This window comes from Dermacentor variabilis, chromosome 5, assembly GCF_050947875.1.
Source record: "Dermacentor variabilis isolate Ectoservices chromosome 5, ASM5094787v1, whole genome shotgun sequence".
In the NCBI taxonomy this organism is placed as follows: domain Eukaryota; kingdom Metazoa; phylum Arthropoda; class Arachnida; order Ixodida; family Ixodidae; genus Dermacentor; species Dermacentor variabilis.
In genome coordinates this window covers 190,591,792-190,618,375 of record NC_134572.1, presented here as the reverse complement: position 1 = coordinate 190,618,375, position 26,584 = coordinate 190,591,792, and the positions used below count along the sequence as shown (strand labels likewise).

Genomic DNA, 26,584 nt, shown 5'->3' with positions numbered 1-26,584 from the left:
GGCTGAAATGGCATTGACGCTGGGATCTTTTGCTCAGTATTGGCAGAAATTGGCATTATTTTTGGACGGGGCAAGAACTTTTCATCGGTGCCTTATGCCCTGCTGAGTTCCGTATACTCACGCAACAATCTAGTTGATGCTTTCGCAGTGGATGTCTGGTTCTCCGATAAACGAGCAGCAACCTGTTACATAGTCGGACTTGGAAAGAGGACACGTGAGTTTGCTTTAGTAACCAATCAGTTTTTATTGTTTACGTTGTTTGGACGTTCACGTGCACAATCGAGCGCACTGCAAAAATATAGACTACGTCGAGCAATGTGCACGCACTGAAGTTGTACGGCTCTACGAGTGCTCTCGAAGTTATGCGTTTATTGTCACCGTACACTGGTGATGCATACAGGGCCATTGTTCTTTCGCGCTCTACGCCACTGAAGTGCGCGGCAATCGCATTCCTACGGTGCGAAGTTGCGACGAGCTCATTGTCCATAATTGTTGAAATTTAGAAACGAGGCTACCATCGATAACAATTATTTCAGTCACGCGTAGGATGATCACAAATGGTCACATGTGCCTTTGGCAGAATCATAGGTCCTTGAAGTCATAGACGCATACAATGGTACATCGTTTTAGACTAGCGCTGCTGTTTTGAACGTCATTCACTGTTCGGTTGCAGGCGCTGCTGGGGCCGCATCGGCCCCGCGGGTGCGATGGCGTCCGGCTGGGCGTCGTCGGGCGGTCGGCCGCAGCGGCCGCCGCCGCTCGGCTGACACGGGAGCAACAGGCCACCCAGGGTCTTCGATATGCGGTCGAGGCTGCCGCTACGCTTTCAACAAAGGTGAGGATGGCCCGTAAATGCATAGCGCCGAGAGTGGACAGTTAAGTAGAGGAGCTCTGCCTTCCATTTGATACTATATGGCCAGAAGCGACAAATACAAAGGTCATAAGAAGTCAACAAATAAAGACCCCAAGGACCACCCAGGGAAAATTAGTTCTACTGATTAATTTAAAACAATCTCAAGTTAATGGAATTTCAAGCAGATGAGAAAACATCTGGCCGCAGGTGGGATACAAAACCCCGTCTTCTCATTAAGCGTGGGGTACTCTTAGCAACTGAGCTATCGCCAAAGTTTTCCCATCTGCTTTCTGAGGTATTTATGTTCATCCGCTAGAACTTACTCTGGAAGTATTAATACGCGCCACTATTCACACGTACACGTGACGCCTGCGGCAGAGAGGATGTTCCACAACCGCCGGCAAGGCTTGCGAGTGAGGTGTCGCCAACGTATAAGGTGATGCAACCTATTTTGGCAAAACTGGTAATTTAAAGAAGAAGGCATAAAACAGCATCAATGCAGTGTCATGAATGCGAACTCAGTTTCCAACACATTATGAGGGCATAGACTCGGCATCAATTATCGCCACAGAGAAGACACCGCCTGCATGATTAATGCTAGAATCACTGCACATTCAGACGACGCAGCATGCGATGCATGAGACACATGGAAGTGCAGGGGCTCGAAATCTACGCGCGCTGCTACGGGGACGCGATTTCGGGACGACGTCTGCTTGGAGCTCGAATCAGGCTGAACATTGGAGAGGGTTCGGCAAGGAAGACGAGGTGATGTAAAATCCAATAACAGAAGTTTAGTACATCATTATGGGCGAGCGGTACGCACCGAGACAAAACATACAGAAACGTTCAGCATGCATGCACCCGCACGCAAGTGCAGACACGATCCGTCTCCGCGTGGCGGCTCGCTGGTTTTCTTGTACCCTCAGCCATCCGGGCAACCTCACTCTTTCTTGCTCCCTGGTAGAGGGCCTTATCAGAACACGTCGGGTCAACTCACACAGAGGAACACGGACGGAAACCCCTTCTTAGCGTAGAGGGGGTGAACGTAGGTCAAGTCGGGTTAACCCACACAGAAGAACACGTAGGGAAACCACTCCTTGCCGTAGAGAGCTTGAAGGCCGTATGGAGGAGAGTAGCATTTGCACATTCCGTGCATAATGCTGTCGCACACGCCCGACAGACAGGTCTTTTCATGTTGACGAGCGCGACGATTAGGCACGTCGTGTCGCAGGCGTTCGGCATCCGTTCCATTCGTTGCTGCACGAAGTGAACCGTAAGGACGCGCACTGTGCCATTTCTCCCTTACTTAAAGGAGAGGAACCCGCCGTGATTGCTCAGTGGCAATGCTGTTAGGCTGATGAGCACGAGGTCGCGCTATCGAATCCCAGCCACGGCGACCGCATCTCGATGGGGGTGAAATGTGAAAACACCTGTGTACATAGATTTAGGTGCATGTTAAAGAACCCCAGGTGGTCTTAATTTCCGGAGTCCTTCACTACGGCGCGCCTCATAATCAAAAAGTGGTTCTGGCGCGTAAAACCCCATAATTTAATTAAAGACGGGACGCTGCTTTCTTTCATTGTGATAAATGGACTTGCACGGGCCTCGAAACATAAAGTTCTCATTTAATACACTTTACGGCTTGGCGAGTGTTCGTTTTATTCTACCACACGTGTTAGGGATGCCTGACGAATTAACCAGCCGCGTAAATTAGTGAGTATGCATTACCCGATACTGTACCGGGAGCGAGCGCGACCAGATCATTTACATAAATAAGAAACAGTGGGCCCTAAATGCTGCACTGTTCAAGCAGAATGCAATTTTTAATGTGTAATTTTTTATTTCGGTAAATAGACTTCTATTGGAAAGATATATGCACTACTTCGAATTCATTCCTCGCCTCTGTACTTTCGGGCGTTCCACAGGGCTCGGTTTACGGGCCTCTTCTTTTTCTTACCTACCTAAATGACCTGGCTTGGAAATTTTCCGTGCGGTGCCGCTTTTTTGCGGACGACTGTATTGTTTATTCGAGCATTCAATCTGTGGATGACCAATCTAGTTTAACTGAATATCTAATAGCAATACATGATTGGTGTATCCAGTGGCATATGACTCTAAACATCTCGAAATTCGCGCACATGGTTATTACACGTAAAAAAATCCGCTAATTTGCACCTACATGATAAATAATATTGACATGTGTATACTTGTTTGTCTTTGTCGGGCGACACGTTTCACCGCCTAACAAATGTAATCGCACAGCGTGGGACGCGCCTGCATGTATCCGAAGTTTCAGGAAAGTTATCGATGCTTCTATCTGCTGCCTGTTGTCGCCGAACCGTGTGTTATCTGATTTCATCGCGTGACGCGAATGGTGTAGAACTTTGTGGAAGGCATGCGTGTCCCAACGATTACGTCTGGAACGTTCGATGACTGCTGTATAAAAGCCGACGCGCTTGACCCACTGATCAGATTTTCGCCGACCGTGTTCGCCGCTATCGTTGTGCTATAAGTGTAGCCTGTTTTTGTGGGCACAGGTTCTCCGAATAACAGCTAGTTTTCTCTTTCACAGTATTGCTACTGTGTTCTTCAACGTCACCACCACGTGACAATATGGACATTAAGCAGGTAGAGGAATTCACATATCTTGGAATTACAATTGATTCCAAGATGAGCTATACCGCTGATGTTCGGTATGTTTCCGCGGCAGCAACGAAAAAGTTATGGCTATTAAAGCACCGTTTAAAAAAAACTTCACTAGCGCTACCAAATTAATCGCATATAAGACAATTATTAGGCCAATACTCGAGTATGCCGATAGAGTCTGGGACCCTCACACAATGGCTGGTATAGACATTATTGAAAGAGTACAAAAGAAGCTCTTAGATTTATCTACAATGCTTATGATTGGCGCATTTCAGTCACCTCTTTAAGATTGCGATCTGGGCTCCGGACACTAGAAACTCGTCGCAAAATGCACCGTCTACAAACAATGTATAACATACTTAACAACCACACTAAAATGAGATTTGACAACTACACGCAATTTAATAAATTGCAACTGACCAGAGGTAAGCACAATAAAACAATATCATTGCCGCGTGCTGGAACAAACGTTTGTCTTTATTCCTTCCTGCCCAAGACAATTCGCGAATGGAACGCTCTTCCGCAAAGCGTGGTCAACTCAGCCACTCCAAATTCTTTCTTATCTTCAGTACAGACGTGCTTGTAATGTCATGCATTCACTGTACCCTTGCTTGTTACATATTCTGATGACTCATTTATTACGCCTTTCCTATTGGCAGCAATGTCACGGCATCATCGTATTTCTTTTGTGTATTTGCATATGTTTGCCTTGCCTATTGGGCTGTTTTTTCACTTATTTTTTTCTATCCCCTTGAGGAAAAACTTTGAAATCACGTGATGTTTGTACCACTCCTGCCTGGGCTCCAAAATGGAAGCCGGCAATATTGTGAAATAAAAAATAAATAATGGATCTGTCAGTGAAGGAACGCAGGCCGAAGTACTCTAATTTATGGAATAGCTTACCATGCGACACTTTGTCGAAGGGCTTCGAAAAATCCAGGAACAGATTATAAACCTGTGCAGACATATCAAGTACACCCGAGATCTCATACGCAGTAGCAATCTAGCTGAGTGACTGTGGACATAGCTGTTTGGAAACAGTGCCGATGTGATGAATCGAATTCTAGGGTTTTGCATACCAAAACCACGTTTCGATTATGAGACACGCCGTAGTAGGGGACTTCGGAATAATTTTGTCTACCAGATCTTTAACGGTGCTCCCAATGCATGGAACACGGGTGTTTTTCTATTTAGCGCCCATCGAAATACAGCTGCCGCGGTCGGGATTTGATCCCGCGACGTCGTGCTCAGCGGCAATACACTATAGCCGCTAAGCCACCACGGCGGGTCCTGCTGATGTGATGACACTGCGATCGGCTAGAAACTCTTGAATGTAACATGAACAGCATGTTCCAACAGCATGCAATGAGTGCGTATGACTGAGACAGAGTGGTAATTATTTACAGAAAGCCGTTCACCTGTCCTGCGGAAGGGTGTAACATGTTCAATGGGTCAGTCACATGGGATTACACATGTAGCTCTTTACAGGTTAAACATCTTGGTCAAAAAACCTGAAATATGCTCAGCGTCTAAGAAACGTGTTTGCAAGGAGCGCCTGCTGACTTTTGAATATTCAGATCAAGAAGCACAGCAGTGACACCTTCACGAGTAATTAATAGTGTTTTCTCCAGTATCGCCAGAGATCCCTGATAGAGGTATTCGTCTATCTCAGATAGTACACTCTGAAACTGCGCATTAAAACTTCTTACGATTTGCCTTTGTTCATGTATAATTCGATCGTTTACTTTAAATTTATGTATCTGCTCATTAGCTTCTGTATGTGGCGCCAAATTTTGGGGAGTCGGCCGTAATAAATTATGCCAAAGTTTTGATGAAGAAATTATTCGTTGCATGTTAGGCTTCTTTATTAAATCATATTTTAATTCAGAGACGTAGAAGCTTTCTGCTGCTTTCTGAGACACTTTGTTTTCTGAGTCGTCGGTTGACTGATCGAAGAACTTGTGCGACGCATGTATTTTTTAGTTTTTATATTTTCCAGGAATGAAACGACCTATGGAATGTTCTGTAGCGGAGCGAAAAATTTGCCACAAACGCTCAACGTCATGACCGGCAGAGTTAACATGCATGTCCAAATGGTCACATATGGCCGTGTCATCAGCCTTATTATCATCTCTAATTATGGTCGAAGAAGGCGTTTTCTAATTTTCCACAGCTTCTTTAGGTAAAATATATTATTGTATGGTCTGAAAATCCATATTCCAGAAGAATTGTTTGTTTGCTGAACATTTCGGCATTAAATAACAGATGTAGGATTTAATTTCTGCGGGTGCTATATTTTACAATTTGCTCAATATGAAGAGAGTGCATAATATCCAGTAGAATGTGATTGGTAGTAAATTATCCATACTGTAAACTATTACGCTTAATACAAGGCTAATTAAAGTCTCCAGTGACAATCAGGTTTCTACTGGATAGCTTTAGAAGGTGATCGTATCATTTATTCAGTGATTCATCGCTAGTATCCGGTGGTCCATAACCAGCGCAATGAAAAACGTGATTCTCCGAAATGACACCCTTAAGATTAACATAATAAACTTTAATGTTCGCTTATTTGGTCTGTAATCGCTATTTCAATACAATGTATTGCAACAATTGCTACGCCCCCACCTCGGGGCCTTCTATCTCTTCGAAACTACAGGTAACCCGGAGGAACACTTTCATGTTCGCTACTCAAAACGTGTAACCAATCAAAAGCAGAGATGAGGTTCATGTAACGGCAGCAACTCTTCAACATCTTGAAGCCGTAAAAAGCGCACAAAGACGAGAACGAAGAGAGTGGACAGGACGAGGGGCCCACTCTCTTCGTTCTCGCCTTTGTGCGATTTTACAGTTTCAAGATGCAAGTAAACCAATCTCCTACTTTGGTAACAATGCTCCTAGCGCTAAAAGTGAGCAGACAAAGGTGGTGTTCTCACTGCTAGGTGTCAGGTGGCGATTTTCGCAGTTTTTTGTCAGCTTACGGGAAGTGTCGTCATACGTGTGCATCTTGTCGTCAACACGTAATGTTACCAAGCGATACTTTTTTGTCCATGATACTTTTTTGTCCCTCGCGCTTTCCCGTAGCAGTTTTCTCTTTCGCATGTGTGTCTGTGCAGTAATAATTTTGAATGCTTATGCGGGTCCAGTTTAGCTTTTCGGCATTTCTAAGGACTGATTCTTTTTCCTTAAAATCACCAAAATAAAAGCGAATTGGTCGCTTTGAGGAAGGTTTATTGATCCTATGGATTCTAGCAACTGACGTGCAGCTCCGTCCTAATTTTGTTTCAAAGACGTCTTTAATAACTTTGTCACGGAAAACAGATTCAGTTTCTTTTAGCTACTCAGCTATGCCGAATATCACCAGGTTCAATCTGCGCCTGCGATCTTCTACGTCCACAAGTTTCGTGTGTTTGCGATGTTAGCGTCTCTTGCACAGCTTTCATGGATGTGCTGACACCTCCCATTGGGGAAGCGTTGAGTTTCAGCGTTTGCACATTATCCTCAAGGTTTACTAACCCTATGCCAAAGCCGTTAGTAGGCTTTCCTATTGCTTCAAGAAGTAACTTTAGTTCATTAGTACCAGTTAGAATCAACTGTAGCTTTAAATATATCTTCCACCGATCAGCCTAAATTTTCCTCGACATCACCGCACAAAACAAGCTTACATACGCACAAACAGTCATATGCAATACGCAAACATCTGCGTGAGCACGGCAGAATGACACGAAAGCGGTTGGCGGTACACATTGAATGACAATGACCGATCTGTTCGAGAAGCAGACGGATGGTGAACGGCGCCTTCGCGGCGCTTGCGCCGTGCCCACAGGTACAATCAGTGAACGGCGGTTCTATCATAAGCCTCTTGGTGATCAGAGTAGCACTGGTTTGTCGAGTACGATAGCTTCGCTTCCCGTGTCTTTCGTCGCGCTGAGCGATAGAGCTGCAACTGGTAGCGACGAGACCAGCGCCATTGAGCAGGCTCCATTGCAGGCTTCGTTGAGTGACGAGTAAAAGTCCTGTACGAGAAGAAGCAGACCCATGGTGAACGGCGCTTGCGCCGTGTCCACTGGTACATTCGATTAACGGGGGTTCTTTTAAAAGACTCACTGATGGCGTGGTGAAGCCTCTTGGTGACGAGAGTAGCGCTGGTTTATCCACGGGGCGCCATGGGAGGCAGACCCTTCTCAGCCATGACCTCGCTGATCAAATGTGGGCCGTCCGGCACGCCGAGGAAGCCGTCCATGTGCAAGGACTCGAGACCGTCGCCAAGGCTCTGGTGCTGGTAGCGCGACCCCGGCCAATCGTCAGAAATCTTTAATAAAGCTTTTACTCACTCACTCACTTTCTTATTCATGATTTTTGTCGCCTATTCACTCCTTCAATTACCATGTACTTGGTTGCCAACTGTCTTAAACTCTTCCTCCGTTCCATGCGCACGATTTGAGGCACGAATATGTCTGCACTTTAGCCGCCCATTATTTTTGTCCATGTTCCTGAGTCTTCCCTCGAAACTAATTTTCCACTCCGCTTCTATTATTTCGAAGGAGGCAAACTCCATCTCACCTTGTGCTGCCTAATTTCTGGTATTACTCTGGGCCGTTGGTTAACTTCCAATCCCAGCAGGATGTCTGATTTTAAGTTCAGGATGACAGTTGCGAACGTTAACACTGTCACTATTATCTTTCCAAATCCGTCGCAACACTTCAGGTTTATTGCAGCCCCTATATGTTTATTTATTGCTGCATTCAGCTTCTCCTCAATCCTGGATAATCTTGGCGGATGCATGAGTAGCCCTTTTCTTCGTTATGCATACGCGAATATTCTTTGAGTATGTACCTACCTTGCTCTTGAGTTGATGCCACGTCGCTACTCTTTCCATTGAACACCATATTCCTCTATTTCTCCGTGCTAAACCTAATGCATTGGTCTGTAACTAAGATATATTCGTAAGTTTGTGTAACGGCGTTGCAATGTTTGTTACCACCACTATGTCGTTCCCACTGATCAGCTATGGGACCTTCGTTGCATTATTTGCCTATGACAGTTGTGAGATAAATGAAATCATAGTTCACTGGTTCCCAATCATCTTTCTATGCCTTTAAAGGAGTACTGACAAAAAATTTTCGATGTTTTTTCCTGCTGCAATAAGTAGGTAATGACCCAGTAATCACGGCAACAAGCATCATTGGCTTAAGAACGCGATAGGCAATTAGTTGAAGTCTTGTTTGCAGCGACCAGTCCAAGTTTCGGTTTTAGAGAGCCATGAGGTTGGCCAAAGAAGGAATGTAAAATAAGCCGGACAAGTGATCGCACAAGACTGACGTGCCACGCCAGCACGCTCGCTGGCGCGCGAGCTTCGTGTTGATATTTCGTCTGCTACGCCTGCACGTGCTTCGCGATGTCTTCACCGTCACCGTCGTCCTCGTTTTTGTCGTCCAGCGGCCACCATTTCCTGCTTGCTGTAGTATGGTATGGTATGGGATGGTAAAACTTTAATGAAGTCCTGCAGATCATGAGTATTCATGAAGCGGGTCGCTTCCACGTGGGAACCGGGAGGCCGAGCCTCTCGGCCGCATTGTGGGCTTGCTGGACAGCCCAGAGTAGGTCAGCCAGAAGAGGGCTGCGGACAACCGCTTCCCATCAGGCCGAGCTGTTATCGATGATAGAGCGTGACCGCGCACACCGCCAGAGCATGTGGTCTAACGTGGCTATTTCTGCACAATCGCGGCAGGTAGCATTGGTGTAAGTATACGGATAGATTTTACGTAAGAGCGACAGATTGGGATACGTATTCGTTTGTAGTAGACGGAGCGTTAATGCTTGAGCTCTATTGAGCCAAGAATTAGGAACACAATAGGTTCTACGGATGAGATTATAGTGTTTAGTAATCTCGTTATAGGTGGAGGGCGTGTCCCTGTTCTCTGGGGAGTAGGCTTCCGTTTAGTCGAGGGTAGCGCGGTGGGCGAGTTCACGCGCAGCCCCGTGGGCCGACTCGATGAGGTTGGGAGGAGCACCCTTTATCCGACCCCGATGTGCGGGAAACCATTAAATGAAGTAGTGCGTGATTGCCTTGCCCCCAAGAAGTCTGAGGGCCTGTTTGGAAATGGTGCCTTCTTCAAGGGCTTGCACACCTTGAATCACTATAGATGACCTCCCGTGAGCTATCCAGCAAGGCTAGTGCAATAGCCATTTGGTCAGATATTTCGGAGTCCCTCGTCCAAACCGAGGCAGCATTGGTGATTGCTTGCCGACCATCGACAGGGACGATGGTAAACGCCCGACTTCCCTTACAAGAAACGGCATCCACACAGCTGACCTGTCTCTGATCACTGTGTAATTGCCTAAGGAGGTTGATCGCCCTTGCCCTCCTACGAACGAGCTGCGTGTTCCTAGGTATGGGCGCGACCTTAATGTTCTCACGAATCGACGGAGGAACGTCAGAGAATTCCTCAGCTAATCTATAGGGTGATATCCTAGTTCCTGCAAGATGGATCTCCCTGCCTTCGTTGTTGTGAGGCGAGTTAGCTGTGCGCGCTCCTGGGCCTCTGCAATCTCTTCCAGAGTATTATGACTGCCAAGCTGCATTAAGCGATCTGTACAAGTGTAACGGGTAACCTGAGAACCCGCTTAGTAATCTTCCTAAGTTGTGTATCCAATTTATTCCGCTCTGGCCGTTTCCATCGATGCATGGCTGCCACGTATGTAAAGTGGCACACAACGAAGGCATGCGTTAGTCGAAGGAGGTTATCTTCCTTGAATCCATGATGCCGATTTAACACCCTCTGAACTAAATGAACAGCACTTTCAGTTTTAGCAATTAGCTTGCCTATAGCCTTGCCATTTGTACCCTCTGACTCAACGATCATGCCCGAGACTTTGACTGATTTGACTTTGGGTATGCGGCAACCGTTTCTTGTATATAGGTTAATGTCTCTGTCTTCTGACGATGTCTAACCCTTGGGTCTTGGACCACGTTCCTTAGGACTATACAGTAAGAGTTTCGACTTCAAGGAGGAGCATCTGAGACCAGTGGGTTCGAGATAGGTTTCGATAGTGTCTATGGCCTCCTGTAACGCTCCCTCAACCGGACCGTCATTGCCTCCTGTGCACCATTTTGTTATATCGTCAGCATACATTGTGTGTTTGATGCCTTCAGTCTCGAGAAGCTTTCAGCTTAAGTCGGCCATGACTATATTGAATAAGGAGGGGGAAATGACTGACCCCTGTGGGGTGCCCCTCTCACCATGTTCCAGCAATTGTGATTCGAGATCGGCCACCCGGCGGGTAGCCTTCCTATACGAGAGGAACGATCTAACATAGTTGTAAAATGTCTTACACAGATTGAGCCGAGATATCGAGGCTAGGATACGCGAATGTAGAACGTTGTCGAAGGCCTTCTCAAGATGAAGTCCCAAAACGGCCCGAGTGTCGCTAGAGTCGTTGTCTATGATTTGATGCTTAATCAGTTTTATGGTATCCTGTGTGGATAGGCCTGCTCTGAATCCTATCATACTATGGGGGTAAATGTCGTTATTCTCCAGGAACCGGGAGAGTCGATTCAGGACCGCGCACTCCAGTACTTGACCCACACAGGATCTAAGCGAGATTGGCCTCAAGCTGTCAACGCTAGGTGTTTTTCCAGGTTTGGAGATGAGTTGTGCGAGAGCAGTACTGATCATTCAGCAGTAGCCGCTGAATTAGACATGGCCAACCACATTTGACTGGGTACTACGAAGCAGCGACTCGGAAAGTGCGGCTAGTGACAGCAATCAATATGCCTACGCAATGGTACAAGTAGTACGACTCATTCATCGCGGGCGCTTTGGGAATGAAGCACTTGCGGAGCAGAACACAAGGCGAGGTAAAAGTTAGCACAGCATCAGGCTTGGGGGTATGAAGTCTTGGCGGAATATAGTTGGACTGCTATAAGCTCAGCCGGTCGAAATGAAACGAGCAAAACTGGCTGGTCTTCAGTGGAGTCAATTCTAAGCGTCCCGTGGAGCGCACGAACTTGGACCACCTATGCTGCCTAACGACGCCGACAGTACAGCCAACAAGCAAGCTAGGGGAGCTGGCGATCGCTGGGAAGCGGTATACACGCCTCACTCTCAAAGCCGACGGCCTTGGGATCCGTACGCAGCGGGTAATAATGCATCTATATTCGTCAACACAATCAACGTCTGCACATATATGTCGTTCATAAGTGAGAATACAAATAGTTTTCCCGTCGTCGTTGGTAGCGATGAGAAAATACGTTAGCCAGGCGAGCCGCTTCGCAGAGACGATTGCAGCGGCGGCTGCGCTGACCGCTTGCGAGTCTAAATCACGACAACGATTTGTACCATATCGCACAACGTTTTATAACATGCACACTTTCGATGTCACTTTATCAGTTATTTCGTGTCAGAAACAAATTTCAGCCGATTTTTGTGCCACCATTAGCGGCGAAAGAGGTCAGCGTAACGACCAGGGTCAAAAAAGAATCGGAGCGGCGAGAAGCTTGCTCGCAAGGCGCACTGCGACGGCAGCGCAAACTCGTCGCGGAGCGTTTTCTTCGTTACATTCTTTCTTGATGTGGATGTCGCGAGGTGCGGCTTTTTGCGGTTGGCTGCGCGCAAGTACTTTAGAATTGATTTTAAATACGTAGTGAGCTATATTTGCAGAAAGAATATTTAGCGCCAGCAAACAAGGACGGAAGGGAGACGACACCACAAGCGCATTGTGGTGTCGTCTCCCTTCCGTCCTTATTTGCTGGCGCTAAATATGCTGTCAGTTTACCAATACGCCCAACAAATGGCAATGCTGATATTTGCCGTTCATATTTTTCAGACGATGTGTATGTGCCCCCATAAATCGATCTCACACGTTAACTCGACATCGAAAGTTGGTGTCACTACTCATTTAAGATAAAGGTTGAACAACAATTGAGACAGACAACATTCTTCCTTTAGTTCTGGGTAAATGTCCACTATATTTGTTTGCATTTCCGGCTCTGCCGTATAATCTGCACATGGTTGTTCCTCTGTACCTCCCTAGGCAAATCCACAAAACCCCCCTTTACGCATTCGCGCTTATCAATGTTCCGTAGCAATTCTCTTTGTACCTTTTTGTAAGCCCCCTTCATATCTCAATATGCTAGGCATAAAGGTGTATTCTCAGGTATTGAAATCTCTACACATATAGAAAAATCATTATCTGCAACAGCAGCGAGTTTTTATTTCCAGTGCCGGACGAAGGCCTCTCCCTGCGATCTCCAATTCTTGCGCGGCAGCCGCATTTCGGAGGGGGTGAATTGGGAAAACAGCCGCCTACTTAGATTTAGCTACAGGTTTAAGAACCCCAGGTTGTCCAAGTTTCCGGAGTCCCCCATTACGGCGTGCCTCATAATCAGATGGTGGTTTGGTCACGTAACACGCCATAATGTAATTATTTGAACACCTGCCTTGTGCTAGCGGATACTAAGCTGTGCCTGCCAATTTTCCAATTCCACCAACCCATAGAGTTCTCTGCAGTCCTCGACTGCAGTTCCCTTTCCTTGGCATCCATTCTGTAACTCTAATTGTTCATCGGTTACCTACCTTATGCAGTGCATGACCTTCTGAGCTTCATTTTTTCTTTTAATGCCAACTAGAACATCGGCTAGCCCTATTTGCTATGACCTTGATAGGGGCTAGTTGGTTCATATTTAGAATTGAGGTAGAACAGCGCGAATAAAACAAGTGCACGAGGAAACAAATACAGCGCTTGCCTGTGGAATTTGTTTCCTCGTGTCCATGTTTTAGAGTGGGCACGGCAGCAGCAGACACGGCGACATGCTGAGCAATCCTTTTTGCTTTGCGCTGCAGGTTTTTCTCGGAGCTCTGCTGGTGCCGCATGATTTTCATCAAATGACACGTGGCGACCATTTTCAAGAATTTCATGCTGTATCAGTGACACTGCTCTACGACGGTGCCATCTCAGGACCGAATCATCCAAGGCTATCAGCGACTATACCTCTGACGACATCGGTGACGTCATGTCACATGGCACTTCCAACGACTATAAGAGTACCGCCGGAGCCGTTCTTCGCCAGTGGGCACGGCAGCAGCAGACACGGCGACATGCTGAGCAATCCTTTTTGCTTTGCGCTGCAGGTTTTTCTCGGAGCTCTGCTGGTGCCGCATGATTTTCATCAAATGACACGTGGCGACCATTTTCAAGAATTTCATGCTGTATCAGTGACACTGCTCTACGACGGTGCCATCTCAGGACCGAATCATCCAAGGCTATCAGCGACTATACCTCTGACGACATCGGTGACGTCATGTCACATGGCACTTCCAACGACTATAAGAGTACCGCCGGAGCCGTTCTTCGCCAGTGGGCACGGCAGCAGCAGACACGGCGACATGCTGAGCAATCCTTTTTGCTTTGCGCTGCAGGTTAGTGATTTTAAATGCGAACATTGTTACCGAAGTGACGACCGTTTTTTAGTGCTGCTGCCCTGCCCACTGGGTGTTCAGAGCTTTTTGTCTTCTGTTTTTTCATTATCGAAAGATCTGTTGTCTTGCGGCGATATTGAATCAAATCCCGGTCCGACAGAAAAAGAGATGCTAGTGGAAATACTATCTGGCCAGACCAAGATGAATTCAACTTTGGAATGCCTGCAGGTATCCCAGAATGAGATACAGGACAAACTTTCCTCTTTAACTAAGCGGATTGATGGTATTGAGAGGCAGTTATCCAGCCTGAAGGTCTTAGCCACGAAGGTACAAGATATGGAAGCCGCAATATCAGAACTTCAGGGGCAGCTTACTTCAGTTAGTAACCAGATGGACGACTTGGAAAACAGAGGCAGAAGAAATAACCTGATCATTTATGGTATAGAGGAAGATAGCATGGAGTCTGGTCAGGAACTGGAAATGAAATTAACCCATGATGTTTTTCAGAAAAAAATTGGTTTAACGGTGAGTGGCGTCGAACGATGCCATAGACTGGGGAAAAAGCAAGCAGGCCGAGTGCGACCAGTTATTCTGAAACTTCTCGACTTTCGTGAAAAAATGTCAATATTACGATCATGCCATAAGCTTAAAGGCTCAGGTATATCGATAGCCGAGGACTATTCAAAGCGAGTTCGGGAGACACGTAAACAACTGTGGAAAAGTTGCGAGAAAGAGAAAGCAGACGGAGCCAAGGTAAAACTAATTTTCGACAAACTAAGCATTGATAACGTCTTATTTGGTTGGGACGAATCAAAGGGTTCTCGCTACAGGCTTAAAAAGAATTCGAACTGACTTTTGACTAAGACATCTCGAACCCTGAAAGTATTAAATGTCAATTGTAGGAGTATACTCAACAAGATCACTCAGTTGGAGGCTCTTCTGGTCTTGCACAACCCAGATGTAGTGGTCTTGACTGAGACTTGGCTTAATGACACCATCTTTGACAGTGAGTTCGTTCCCACTGGCTACAGTTCGTATCGAAAAGACCGTGATGGTAGAGGTGGGGGTGTTTGCATACTTTTTAAATCATCCTTGCGAATTTTTTTAATGCCTGGAATACCCAATGTAGAGTGTATTTTTTGTACAGCTTACCATGCAAATGTTAAATATGTTATTGCAGCAATATACCGATCCCCTAATTCTACCACTGCCGTATTTGACGAGCTTAGGGAATTTTTGTATGCGAATGTAAAACCCGGTAATCGTATTATATTAGCAGGAGATTTTAATTTGCCTAATGTCGACTGGCAAACATTCTCACTTAAAAAGCATGACCCTCTAGGGGAAGCTATGCTGGACATTGCTTTTTCTTTTGACTTATTGCAAATTGTGGAACAAAACACACGAATTCAAGGCAGTTCTCAGTCAATGCTTGACCTTTTTTTTGTCAGCGGATCCATTAGTGCCAAAACGAATTGTGAGATAGTACCTGGCATATCGGATCACGAGGCTGTACTACTCATCGTTAAAGACACCGTGTTAGATAAAAAATCTGAATGTTCATCTTACCGAAATTTCTCTCGAGCCGATGATGTATCAATTATCGATGTACTTTCGCTAAATTTTGACGACTTTTCAAGTAGTATGGAAGACGTAGTGTCGTTGTGGTGCAGGTTTAAAAAAATAGTTAAAGAGTGCATTGATCGCTTTGTGCCGTTGTCGACTAAAAAGAAAAATCGCAATAATCCCTGGATCTCCCGCGAGACATTGAGGCTCCAAAGGAAACTGAAACGTGTAAAGAAACAATTTAAAATCGAAAACAAGCAGTCTGTAAAACAAAAGATCGACGACATTTCTTCTCAGCTCAAAAGTCAAGTGTACGCCGATAAACAACGCTACTATGGTGAATCGCTACCAAGTTTCATAACCACGGCTCCAGAGAAATTTTGGCGTTCTATTTCTCCGACCTCCCAGGAATGTGATTTATTTCATGTTGATGGTAAGGCAGTTCACGAAAGCAAAGAAATAGCAAATGCGTTTAACAAACACTTTAAGTCCGTCTATACAAATGATAATGATGTAATACCACCTTTCGAAATGTGTGTGCCGCCTATACCCGATGTTCAAATAAGCGAACCAGGTATACTCTACATGCTTTTACAATTGAACACTAAAAAATCTTCTGGCCCGGACGACATTCCAAACACATTTTTAAAACGGTATGCAGAATGGACATCAAAGTACTTGCACATTCTGTTCACAAGGTCATTGTGCGAGGGACAAGTACCGAGTGACTGGAGGACAGCCAGAGTGAAGCCAATACATAAAACAGGAAAAAAGCACTGCATTCAAAACTACCGTCCAATTTCTTTAACATCTACAGTATGTAAACTTTTGGAACACATAATCCATAATCATATCTCAGAATTCTTGGAAAACAATAATGTACTAACAAAGCATCAACACGGATTCAGAAAAGGCTACTCTACAATTACTCAACTAGTTTTAACAGTGCACGACTTTGCGAAAGCAATTAACAATGGGAAACAAATAGATGCTATTTTCATGGACTTTTCGAAGGCTTTCGACAGGGTCTCTCACAAAAAACTACTTTACAAATTGAGCAAGATACTGAAAAACTCCAGACTAATTAATTGGCTTACAGCATACCTTGATAGCAGAGAACAATTTGTTGTTTTTAATAATCATGCTTCTGAACGACTTCCGGTAGGCTCTGGTGTTCCGCAGGGCTCGGTCCTTGGACCTCTCTTGTTCCTTTTGTTCATTAATGATATGCTGCATGGTATTCCTGTTATGGCTAAGCTTTATGCAGATGACTGTGTATTGTACTCGGAGATAGACAATGTTACTGACCAGGAGTTGCTGAATGATGCTTTTCGACAAATTGTCGACTGGTGCGCTGCCTGGCAAATGTCAATTAATTTCGAGAAAACAGTTTTTATGTCCATCTCACATAAGAAACATAAACTAACGTTTCCATATGGTATTACTAACATAAATATTTCCGAAGTAACACATTATAAGTATCTAGGACTCTGGATCACAAATGACCTCACTTGGGCTAAGCACCTTGAATATGTAGTATCTAATGCTAACCGCAAGCTTTATTTTTTAAGAAGGGCTTTGAAACTTTCTACTCCCACTGTACGCCTACTCGCATATAAAGCTGTAGTTTTACCGATGCTAGACTATGCATGTGTAATTTGGGACCCTTTTACTAAAACTGGCACTAACAAGATAGAAATGGTGCAAAGAAAAGCAGCTCGTTTCATTTATAACAACTTCGGACGCACTTCAGTGACATACCTCTTAACAAAAGCAAACCTGCCACCATTAATGCAAAGAAATCGTGTATCACGACTAAAATTTCTTTTTCAACTTATTAACGGTCATTATAAGACAGATCTCACGGGAATAATTACTTTTTCATCTGGTTATGCTACTAGACAGCGACATAGCCGAACAATAACCCCATTTAGTACACGTAATAATTGTTTTAAGTATTCCTTCTTTCCTCGAACAATCGTTGAATGGAATCATCTAACCAATGACCAAGTTTTAAAATCATCCCTTTCGGCGTTTGTTTCAAGTATTGAGTAACAATTTGTTTTCTTGCTGTGCCACTGCTATGTTTAAGCTCCGTTAACCTGACTTGTATTGTTTTCGTTGCCTATACTATAGTATTCTTACATATGTATTGTTTCCCACCCTGCTAAAATCCCCAATGGGGATTGCAGTATTGATAAATAAAATAAAAATAAATAAATGTTTTACTCTAGCTGTTCAACCTTAGTTCTAAAAAGTTTTCGTTCGGTTGCTCTTTAAGTGGTCCTTCTTGACGACCTTTTTTGTTAAACTCAGAATTTGTGCCCCATGTGTTGGCGCCAGTAAAATGCAGTGATTGTACATTTCTCTTTTCAACAACAGTGTTACGCTCCCATTCAGAATTTTGTAATGCCTGCGGTATGCACTCCAACTCATTTTTATTCTTGTGTAAATTTTCTTCTCATGATCAGGGTTGAGTGTGACTAATCGACCTAGATAAACGTGCTCCTGTACAGACTCTATACGAGGGGAGTGGCAATGCTGAATTCTTTTTCCTCTACCAGGCCATTGAACTATATCTTTCTCTTGTGCATATTAATCTTCAACACGAATCTTGCACTTTCTTGGTTAAGGTCATAAACCATTTGTCGTAATTTGTGCCCATGCAGTGCTGCCGAACCGGGCAACGTTACCTGGAAACCAGAGGTTGCTGATGTATTTGTTGTTGACCTTCACTCCTGAGCTTTGCCAGTCTAACAGTTTGAAGACTTCTAAGCATGAAGCGAATAGCAATGGAGAGATTTTGTCTCCTTGTCCGACCTCTTTCTTGATATATATCTTTCTATTTTTCTTGTGGAGAACAAAGCCAGCTGTGAAACTTTTCAATCATACTGGCACCTCCACCTTTAATTAAGTCAACGGTTATTCCCTCTTCTCTTGCCGCTTCTCATCGGGTCACGCCTTGCCAGGCCCTTCGAATGTCATCGCTAGCTATAGAACGAATCTGTGTACCCCGTTCATCACTACTTCGAATGAAGGTAGCGTGGCTTTTCTGGGTACTGTACAGGTCAGTATAGAATACTTCCGCTACTTTTACTATATCATCAAAATTGCTTATGACATTACCCTGCTTGTCCTTCAGTGCATACATCTTGCGTTGTTCTGGGTATTTTTTTTTCGCAGAGATATCACGCTATGGACATTTTTGCTGCTTCCTGATCCTTTCCCACGTTATAATTTCGAACATTCCCTACTTTCTTCGTGTTGATCAGTTTTGACAGTTCAGCAAACTATATGATCTCACAAGTTAGACACTTTTTATGCTTTGTCGTTTCTTTATTAGTTCTTTTGTTATTTGGGAGAGCGTGAGCAAGATGAGAACGAGTTAAAAGCGTGAACCAAGGTCTCCACAAGTGGACTTGTCTTACTCAAGGCGACATATGCTTTCCTGGGCACAGTATATATGCGTAAGGTTCTTCTGAAAGGGAGGCGGGTTTAGGCGGGTGGGTGCGGCAACGAGCGAAGGTATGTTAGCGGTGAGGGTGTAGAATTGAGAATAAACGAGTGCTGTGCACAAGGCCGATGACACTGTCGTGTGTCAGCAGAGGTGTTAACGGCCTGCACAGCCCCTCTTTTTTACTTGCTTTGCTGGTGGTCCTGGGCTATCGTATCGCTGAGAGATAACAGAAGGAGCGGAAGAAAACAGTACTCGTTAAGGAAAAGAACAAAGAATTACTGAAATGGCATAACAATATTATTAAAACAGAAAAAAAGGAAAGAAATGAAAAAAAAACTCTAAGTAAACAAACTAGGTGTTGTTGTCTATAGCTTGAAATTTGGCATACCGAATAAATTCTAAAGCTCCATTTGAAACGCTTGTACCTATTGGTTGCAATGTCTTGGACTTGTGGATACAGTATGATTCTCTGAATTTTCTTTACCGTTCAGAATGGAAATTTTACTGTGGTGCAGACCTACATTTCATCAAAGTTATGGTCTGGTTGGTTGTAATGCTCGGCGACGGCTTTGACAAGCTTTTTGGCTGTGTGTGCGAGATGGCTGCTTAATTTGACGTTCATTCATTGTCCCGTTTCATCGATATATTGTTTTTTTTTACAGAAGGAACATGCAAGCATATAAATTACATCCGAACTTGTACAAGTAAAGCTAGTTTTGACTTCGTGTGTACAGTTACTTGCGCTGCTTTTCTTTTTAATGCCACTTCGAAGGTGCCTGCAGGTTTTGCACCTGGGGCGACAACGTGCTTTTATTACGAGGGAATGATGCTGGCTGATTTTTGCGTGCACTAACATGTCTTTAAAGCTTACCTACTCGTTGCATTGGTGCCTTACCTCCTACTTCGATTGCTCCTGAAATCAGCCTAGTTACGGTTTCATTCATTACCTCTATGTTATATTCATCTGCCTTCATCTGCCTGTTCTAAAGATGCATATTTGTTTGCGAGCACCAATCTAAATTCGCCGGCTTTTACCCTTACTGCTTCTAGGTTGGCTTGTTTCTTCTTGACTAATTTCACTCTTTCTTTCTTCAATTTGTGAGAAATCGTAGACAACACTAACCTATGGCGACCACTCTCTCCTCTACCTAACACTTCTATGTCCCACACTATGCTGGGATCGGCTAGGAGTACGAAATCTATTTAATTTCTTGTTTCTCCTTTTGAGCTTTTGCAGCTCCATTCCCTGTTACTGCGGTTCCCAATTCGGAGCCTATTCTTTTCCGTGAATTGTACCGACATATCTCCCCTAGTGTTCCTAGAATCGATGCTGTAGTTGTCAGTTGCTTCCTTCCGAACCTGCTCTTGCCTCAGTTTGGAATTGATGTCGCCTATGAGTACACTATACTGAGTTAGCACCTTTCTCATTGATACTTCAACATCCTCACAAATCTGTTCCATTTCTTCATCATCATAGTTGGAGGCTGGAGCGTAGCCTTCTACTACGTTTATTTACCTCTAATTCAGGTTTTTTACGATGACTGCTACCCTTTCATTAAAGATGTATAATTCATCAATGTTGCCCGCTATGACCCATGGATTAGAAATCCTACCCCTTTTACAGCGAAGCTGTATATGACTAGCCGATTCGTCTATCCGTGCGTCTGTCGCCTGTACGTCGAAAACCCCTGCGGCGCAACCCCATGTGCTTGGACGAAAAGAAAGAGAAAGAGGCGCGAAAGAGGCGCAAGCCTGTTCTGCCTTGCACTTTTTACCGAGCTATTTGATTAGCAGTGCTGGGATTTCAAATGGTCCTGCTACCGTGGTTTTGGCGACAATTGCTGTAGTTTTTTGCAGTAAAAGCTTTCTACGGTAAATTTTGAAGGGCGGGAGGCATGTCTGAATATATGTTAAGGCGACAACCTTAAGTGGATCATACCCCCAATAGCACTGAAAAAAAAAACGCGTGGTGAGATTCAATGCTACAAAACGATCATGATTAGCAGTGGCTTATACCTCCTAAGCAACCAAAAAATGCAATGGCTCCTCCCCCTCTTAACGCAGAGGCTACAAGCCCTCAGCAAAGTGAATCGTACAGTGCATACACTCATTGGAATCAATGCAAGAAGGCTAACGAGTACAGACAAGGACACAAGTGAATAGAAGTGGACAACACGAACGCCGACTATCAACTGAAGGAAGCACTGAGGCGAAAAATAAAATAAAGAAGACACAAAACTCATCTGCGCATGCTCTGGACCAGTAGCACCACGTGTCAATGAAGTGCACGTGCCGGTCTACGTGAGACCAGCACGTGATTGATCTTTTTATGTAAGGTAATCGAAGGCTGATTCACGCACACACTTCCACCATTATTGATATGCCATGCCTAGACCATAAGACGCGTATCTTCATTCCTATGTCTGTACAATATCGCGCATTTATCTAACTTAGGCGGGCAGTTACAATCTTGGCAGTCTTGGCAATGTAAGGAAATATTAGTAGGCGATCCACCGTTTAACGACCTTTTATGTTCCATTAGCCTTTGATTGATACACCTCCCCGCTTGCCCTACGTAGAAATGGCCACAGCTATTTATATACCACTCCCATACGACAGTAAGTAAAACTGCTGTTTATGTGCTTCACTGGACAAATATCTGTTCTATTGCCATTCACCTGCTCCTTATTGCTCTGCACGGCAGCGCATATCTTACCTAGCTTATTCGGAGCAGCAAAATAGAACATTAACACCATATCTACTTGCCACTTTTTAAAGCCTGTGCGATACTGAATGAATCTAGGGAATAGCCACTACTAATTTTTTGCTATTACTGCTTTCTGTAATCACGTCCGTCCCCCTCGAAACCGGCTTCTTTAGGCGTTCAGCCACAGTGGCCACTGGTACGCTAACATAACCTGCTTCTAATAGACCCCGGAACCTGCGCATTAAAATTGGCGCTCATTTTGTGCATGCACGGCCTGGTGGGAGAATACTTAAGGCACGACATGGCAATTCCGTTTTTACTACATTTGAATGCGTTGATTGAAAGTTTAACAATGGCTTCGAACATCTAGGTGAGTATGCCAACACACGTGATTTTGTTGGAAGACCAAGGAAATGCCTGGAAACTGTATTTACGCGTCTCTGAGGAAATTCCTCGGAAAACTGTAATCCTCCTTCATTAAGCTTAAATTGCTCACTTACTCAGGTAGCAGCGGAATCAAATTCGTCCCTATTACAGAAAATCAGGTAATCATCAGCGTAACGACAAACTTTAATAACACAATTGCCTAAGGCCTTCTCTAAGCAGCGGTCAATCTTGCTAAAGTAAGTGTCACTAAGAATAGGGGCAACCTTTGAATCAATAACAATTCCTGATTTTTGCAGAAACATGCCATCTCTCCACCAAAGCAGCGTCGACAATAAGTACATTGCAAGAATTTAAAGAAAAGCACCCGTGCAAACACCGCATCTGTCTATGAAAGCCGACTCTTGTACTTTTTCTTTAATGCACTCATTTACGGAATTTAACCCGTCATGCGCAAGGAGTAATGCAGGTCTTCGATTATCCATACTAAAAGCTGTACAATAACCGGGGATTTTCCTGTCAAAAACTGAACTAGTGTCTGAGAGCTAGGCAAGCGAAAGGGGTCTGAAAATACTAGTGAAGCTAAGCAGTTCGGTAGGTAACTCGCCACACCGACCTGCCATGTCCATTTCCGAAACACTATAACACGAAAACGAATCTGCTGCTTATGGGTCTTCGCCGAGAAAAACAGTTAAAAGGTGAACAATTTTGCTTTCTTGAAATTAGAGGCAATCCTATCTAGATTATGTCTTGACAGGAGGTCGACCGCACGTTGCTTGACTGCCAAAGGGTTCAGTTTTACTGGCTGAAAATTATTTTCTATAGCTGATATCGCTTTTTCTGAAAGCATGTCATCTGGCATAATTAAGAAATAACCTTCCTTGTCCGATATTTCTGGTCTAAGTTAATGCACCACAAAATAATTAACCAATCGTCGGACAGGGTGACACGTCTTAACATGAATATTCGATTGTTAATGCTTGCAATGAACTCTGAAATACAGCGCGAGCGTTCTTCTTCCGGGACAGACCTGGTTACGCAGCGTGGTTGGCCTAAAACGTCAACGGGTCTTATGTTAGGCTTATTGCAGAGCTTAGGACCTAAAGCAAACGTTTTGCAATGGGTATCACTTACGATGACGTCTCTGAGAACCAGGGCGTTATTTGACGGTTAATTATTAGAAGAGGGTTTCCTTTTACTTTGTTGAAGCTCTGGAAGTATCATCTTTCACAGGAAGTCCGCGTGCTGCTCAGCTATCCTGTTTCAATAGGCGTAAAGGCGGTCCCAATGGCGACCGTCTCCCAGGGACGTGCAATGGACCTTTAAGCACTCCTGGTAAAACCTAACTTGGCGCCACGATTCAGCGGAAAGAATAGCACCAATACTCCTGGCATGCCTAATTGATTGTTGAAGGAAGCCGCACATCATTTGAACCTCCAATGGACGACATGATTGCGAGTAAACCACGACATCGTTCTAGCGCGGAAGATACATATTGCAATGCGCTGCCTTGCAGAGGAAAAAGGAGCAGTTGAAAGGCAATAAAACAAGATATTTGTCTAGTGAAGCACATCAAGAACCACAATTTTACTGACTGTCATAAGCGTGTGGTATGTAAAGTTTCCTTTAGCTGTGGCCATTTCTACTTAGGGCATCAATCAGAGGCTAATGGAACATAAAAGGTCGCTAACCGGTGGATCGCCTTTTGATCTTTCTCTACATTGCCCAGACTGCCAAGATTCTAACTGCATGCCTGAGATATATGAATGAGCGATATTCTACAGGATAGGAGTGAAGATACGCGTCTTATGGTCGAAGCATGGCATGTCAATAATGGTGGACGTGCGTGCGTGAGTCAGCCTTCGATTAATTAACATAAGGAAGAGATCAATTGCTCTAACAGTTATCTCTCACGTAGACATGTACCCGAATAACACGTGGTGCTACCATTCCAGAGCATGCGCAGATGAATTTCTTGTCTCTCTTTTTTTTCGCCTTACTGCTTCCTTAAATTGATAGTCGGCGTTCGTGTTGTGCACTTCCCGTGTCTGCACGCCTTGCCCTTTTGTGCATTATGCATCCTTAACAGCTAGCTCAGCTCTCTGTCGTTCTAAACTTACTGGAATCACGCATTCAACGTACAGAAACGCGGCTTCTAGTCGAGTGGTACAAAAAAGCATGCCCCCATAAGCAATGGCTAATACCCACTTGAGGCGGAGGCTACCAGCGCTCAGCAAAGTGAAACGAACAGCGCAGACATTCATTGAAATCACCCATGTAGCACACAGAACAGCGTATGTTTCAATCCCCTACTCAGAGGATGCAACGTAAATTATAAGAGAGATGTCGTTGTTGCGAGTCTGACACCGCTATACGAGCGCGGGAAGCCGCTGCTTAAGCGCCGAAAACGAGCCGAAGAAGCCGAAATCCGAAAGCAGCAACGCGACAATGGGATACGATGCATACTAAGTGGCCAGCAGGCTTTCGCCTTCATGTGTTACAGAAGTGTAACGTGCTGTCGGACTTTTGATACAAGATTGTCTGAAGATATGTACCGCATGTTTGATTCCACCCAGCAGCGACTAAATTTGGAAGGATTGTTTGTTTCATTGAAGGGCTCCTCATAAGTCGCACATACCCAGTGACCCAAGCTGGCGTGAAATATTATCATTGAAGAGAGGCACATGTGAACTATCACAATCGGAATGTAAAGACAATAAAAGCGGTGTGTGTGCGTGTGATGGTTTTAGTAAGTGGGATTCACTTGCTTTCAGGGAGCAGAATCAATTACTGATGCCAGCCACTATTGGTACTACGCGCAAAATAAGGACAAAATAATGCTTTAGCCAACACCAAACCTTTTCCCTCGTTTTACATTGGCACAATAGTTCCGTTTTTATGTCTGACCCCTAAATTTTTCCCATCTGAAATTCTGAAAATCTGAATATCTGAAATTTCCCAGCAAAAGAAAGCGGGCACAGATGTTCCTACTTCTCGTGACGACACCAAACGTGCGGAGCGTATACAATGATGCGACAAAAGTTCGTTGCAGTTGAAAGTCGTAACTTTGTCACGTTGACCTGTATTATCTGTTTTGCGATTTGCTAACTTCGTGTCTCCGCCTACCACATATTCAGCTGGGCAGGCCTCTTCGTGTCTCCGCCTACCACATATTCAGCTGGGCAGGCCTCAAAATAACCTGTGCAAGTAAACAGTGAGTCGCACACGTTGGGTGGTCCTCGCGGTTCACACTGCGTGCTTCGAGCGACACCCCTGACAATTTGACAGCGTTCGTTGGCATTGTCACTGCTTGTTCTCGCAGTGCTGGGCAGACGAGGCATGCGGTGACGTCACCCGGGCGATGTCAGCGACTACAGGCCGAGAGAAGGCGCAGCGGGTACGCCGGTCTCTTTCTTCTGTTCGGACTGATTCTGGGCTCCGGTAAGTTGGCTCAACTCCTTTCAGCAGCGTTTCTGCGCGAGCAGAATCACCTCCCTCGCTCTCTGCAAAAAGAAAGGGGCACTCGAGAAAAGTATAAGCAAGCTTTCTGCGGTTTTCTCTCGCCTTACAGAACGGCGCAACGTTTCGCCAGAGCACTTTCACGGGAGTTATATAGGGCATGCTGTCTTTTTTTTTCCCTTTTTTTTCCGTTGGCAGAGTTAACTCATTCTTGCAGCTGTCCACGACAGTAGGTGAATTTCGTTCATTTTTTAGGAAGGTTATTGCTTATGAGAAGCTCTTGTCCATAGTGTCAACTTCACTGGACAGCAGTTTTCTTCAGCTGCCCTGGAAGATGCCACCAAACACCGTATTTCCCCTTGGCTTCATAGATACCGCCCTAATATTCCAGCGGGCAAGTCACGCGTGTCCCCTTCCTTTTATTTATAATTCTCGCGACATTATGATTTAGTGTCTCTAACTCAATACACGAGAACGAAGGAACCCTTGGAGGCATGACATGCACATATAATGAATTATTGAAGCCGAGTTATTTCTGCTGTATGCATTTTCTGAAATGTCCACTTTATTGGACACCATGCATGACAGGATCAAGTACACGTGCGTGTGAGCATTTTGTCAGCAGTGATGTCCTCGCTCTTTTGAGTAACAATTAGATAGTGTTTTTTATATACATATATTAGCCTCCTATTTTCATGTAGTAATGTTTGGATTATTGCATTACCCAGCGCGCAAATAGGATAAAGCAGTGGAATAAGTTTCCAGCAGCTATTGCCGCAGCAAAATGAGGGCTACTTGCACATATCAAAATTAGTTGCTGCCGCATGCATTACGGTCACGTTCACCATTTTTGCCGTCAGAAATAACGTGCAGCACAAATACGTAAAATGTTGTTTGGCAAGTGCAAAGCGACATAGCATTACACGAAATGCAAGGTATCAGGGGCACGGACGGAGGTGTTTGTGTGAAGGTGGGGGGCTGTCTGGCAATGCGCCGGGACATCCGAAGGGACATTCGAAGCCACAAAAGCCGTAAACAGCGCACGCACTCAGCCTACATAATTTCACATAACCAGCAACTAGGTTGCCGTA

General features: G+C 44.7%; 1 protein-coding gene across 1 annotated transcript in view; it reads left to right on the top strand.

Moving 5' to 3' along the window:
* The first annotated feature begins 679 nt into the window (after positions 1-679).
* The window catches only part of LOC142583740 (uncharacterized), a 261,417-nt gene continuing 235,512 nt past the window's right edge, over positions 680-26,584 (top strand). The window contains exons 1-2 of the mRNA XM_075694226.1: positions 680-835; positions 25,357-25,475. Of these exons, the coding sequence (XP_075550341.1) occupies positions 801-835; positions 25,357-25,475 (154 nt within the window). The 5' untranslated portion in view covers positions 680-800. The remainder of the gene's footprint in view (positions 836-25,356; positions 25,476-26,584) is intronic.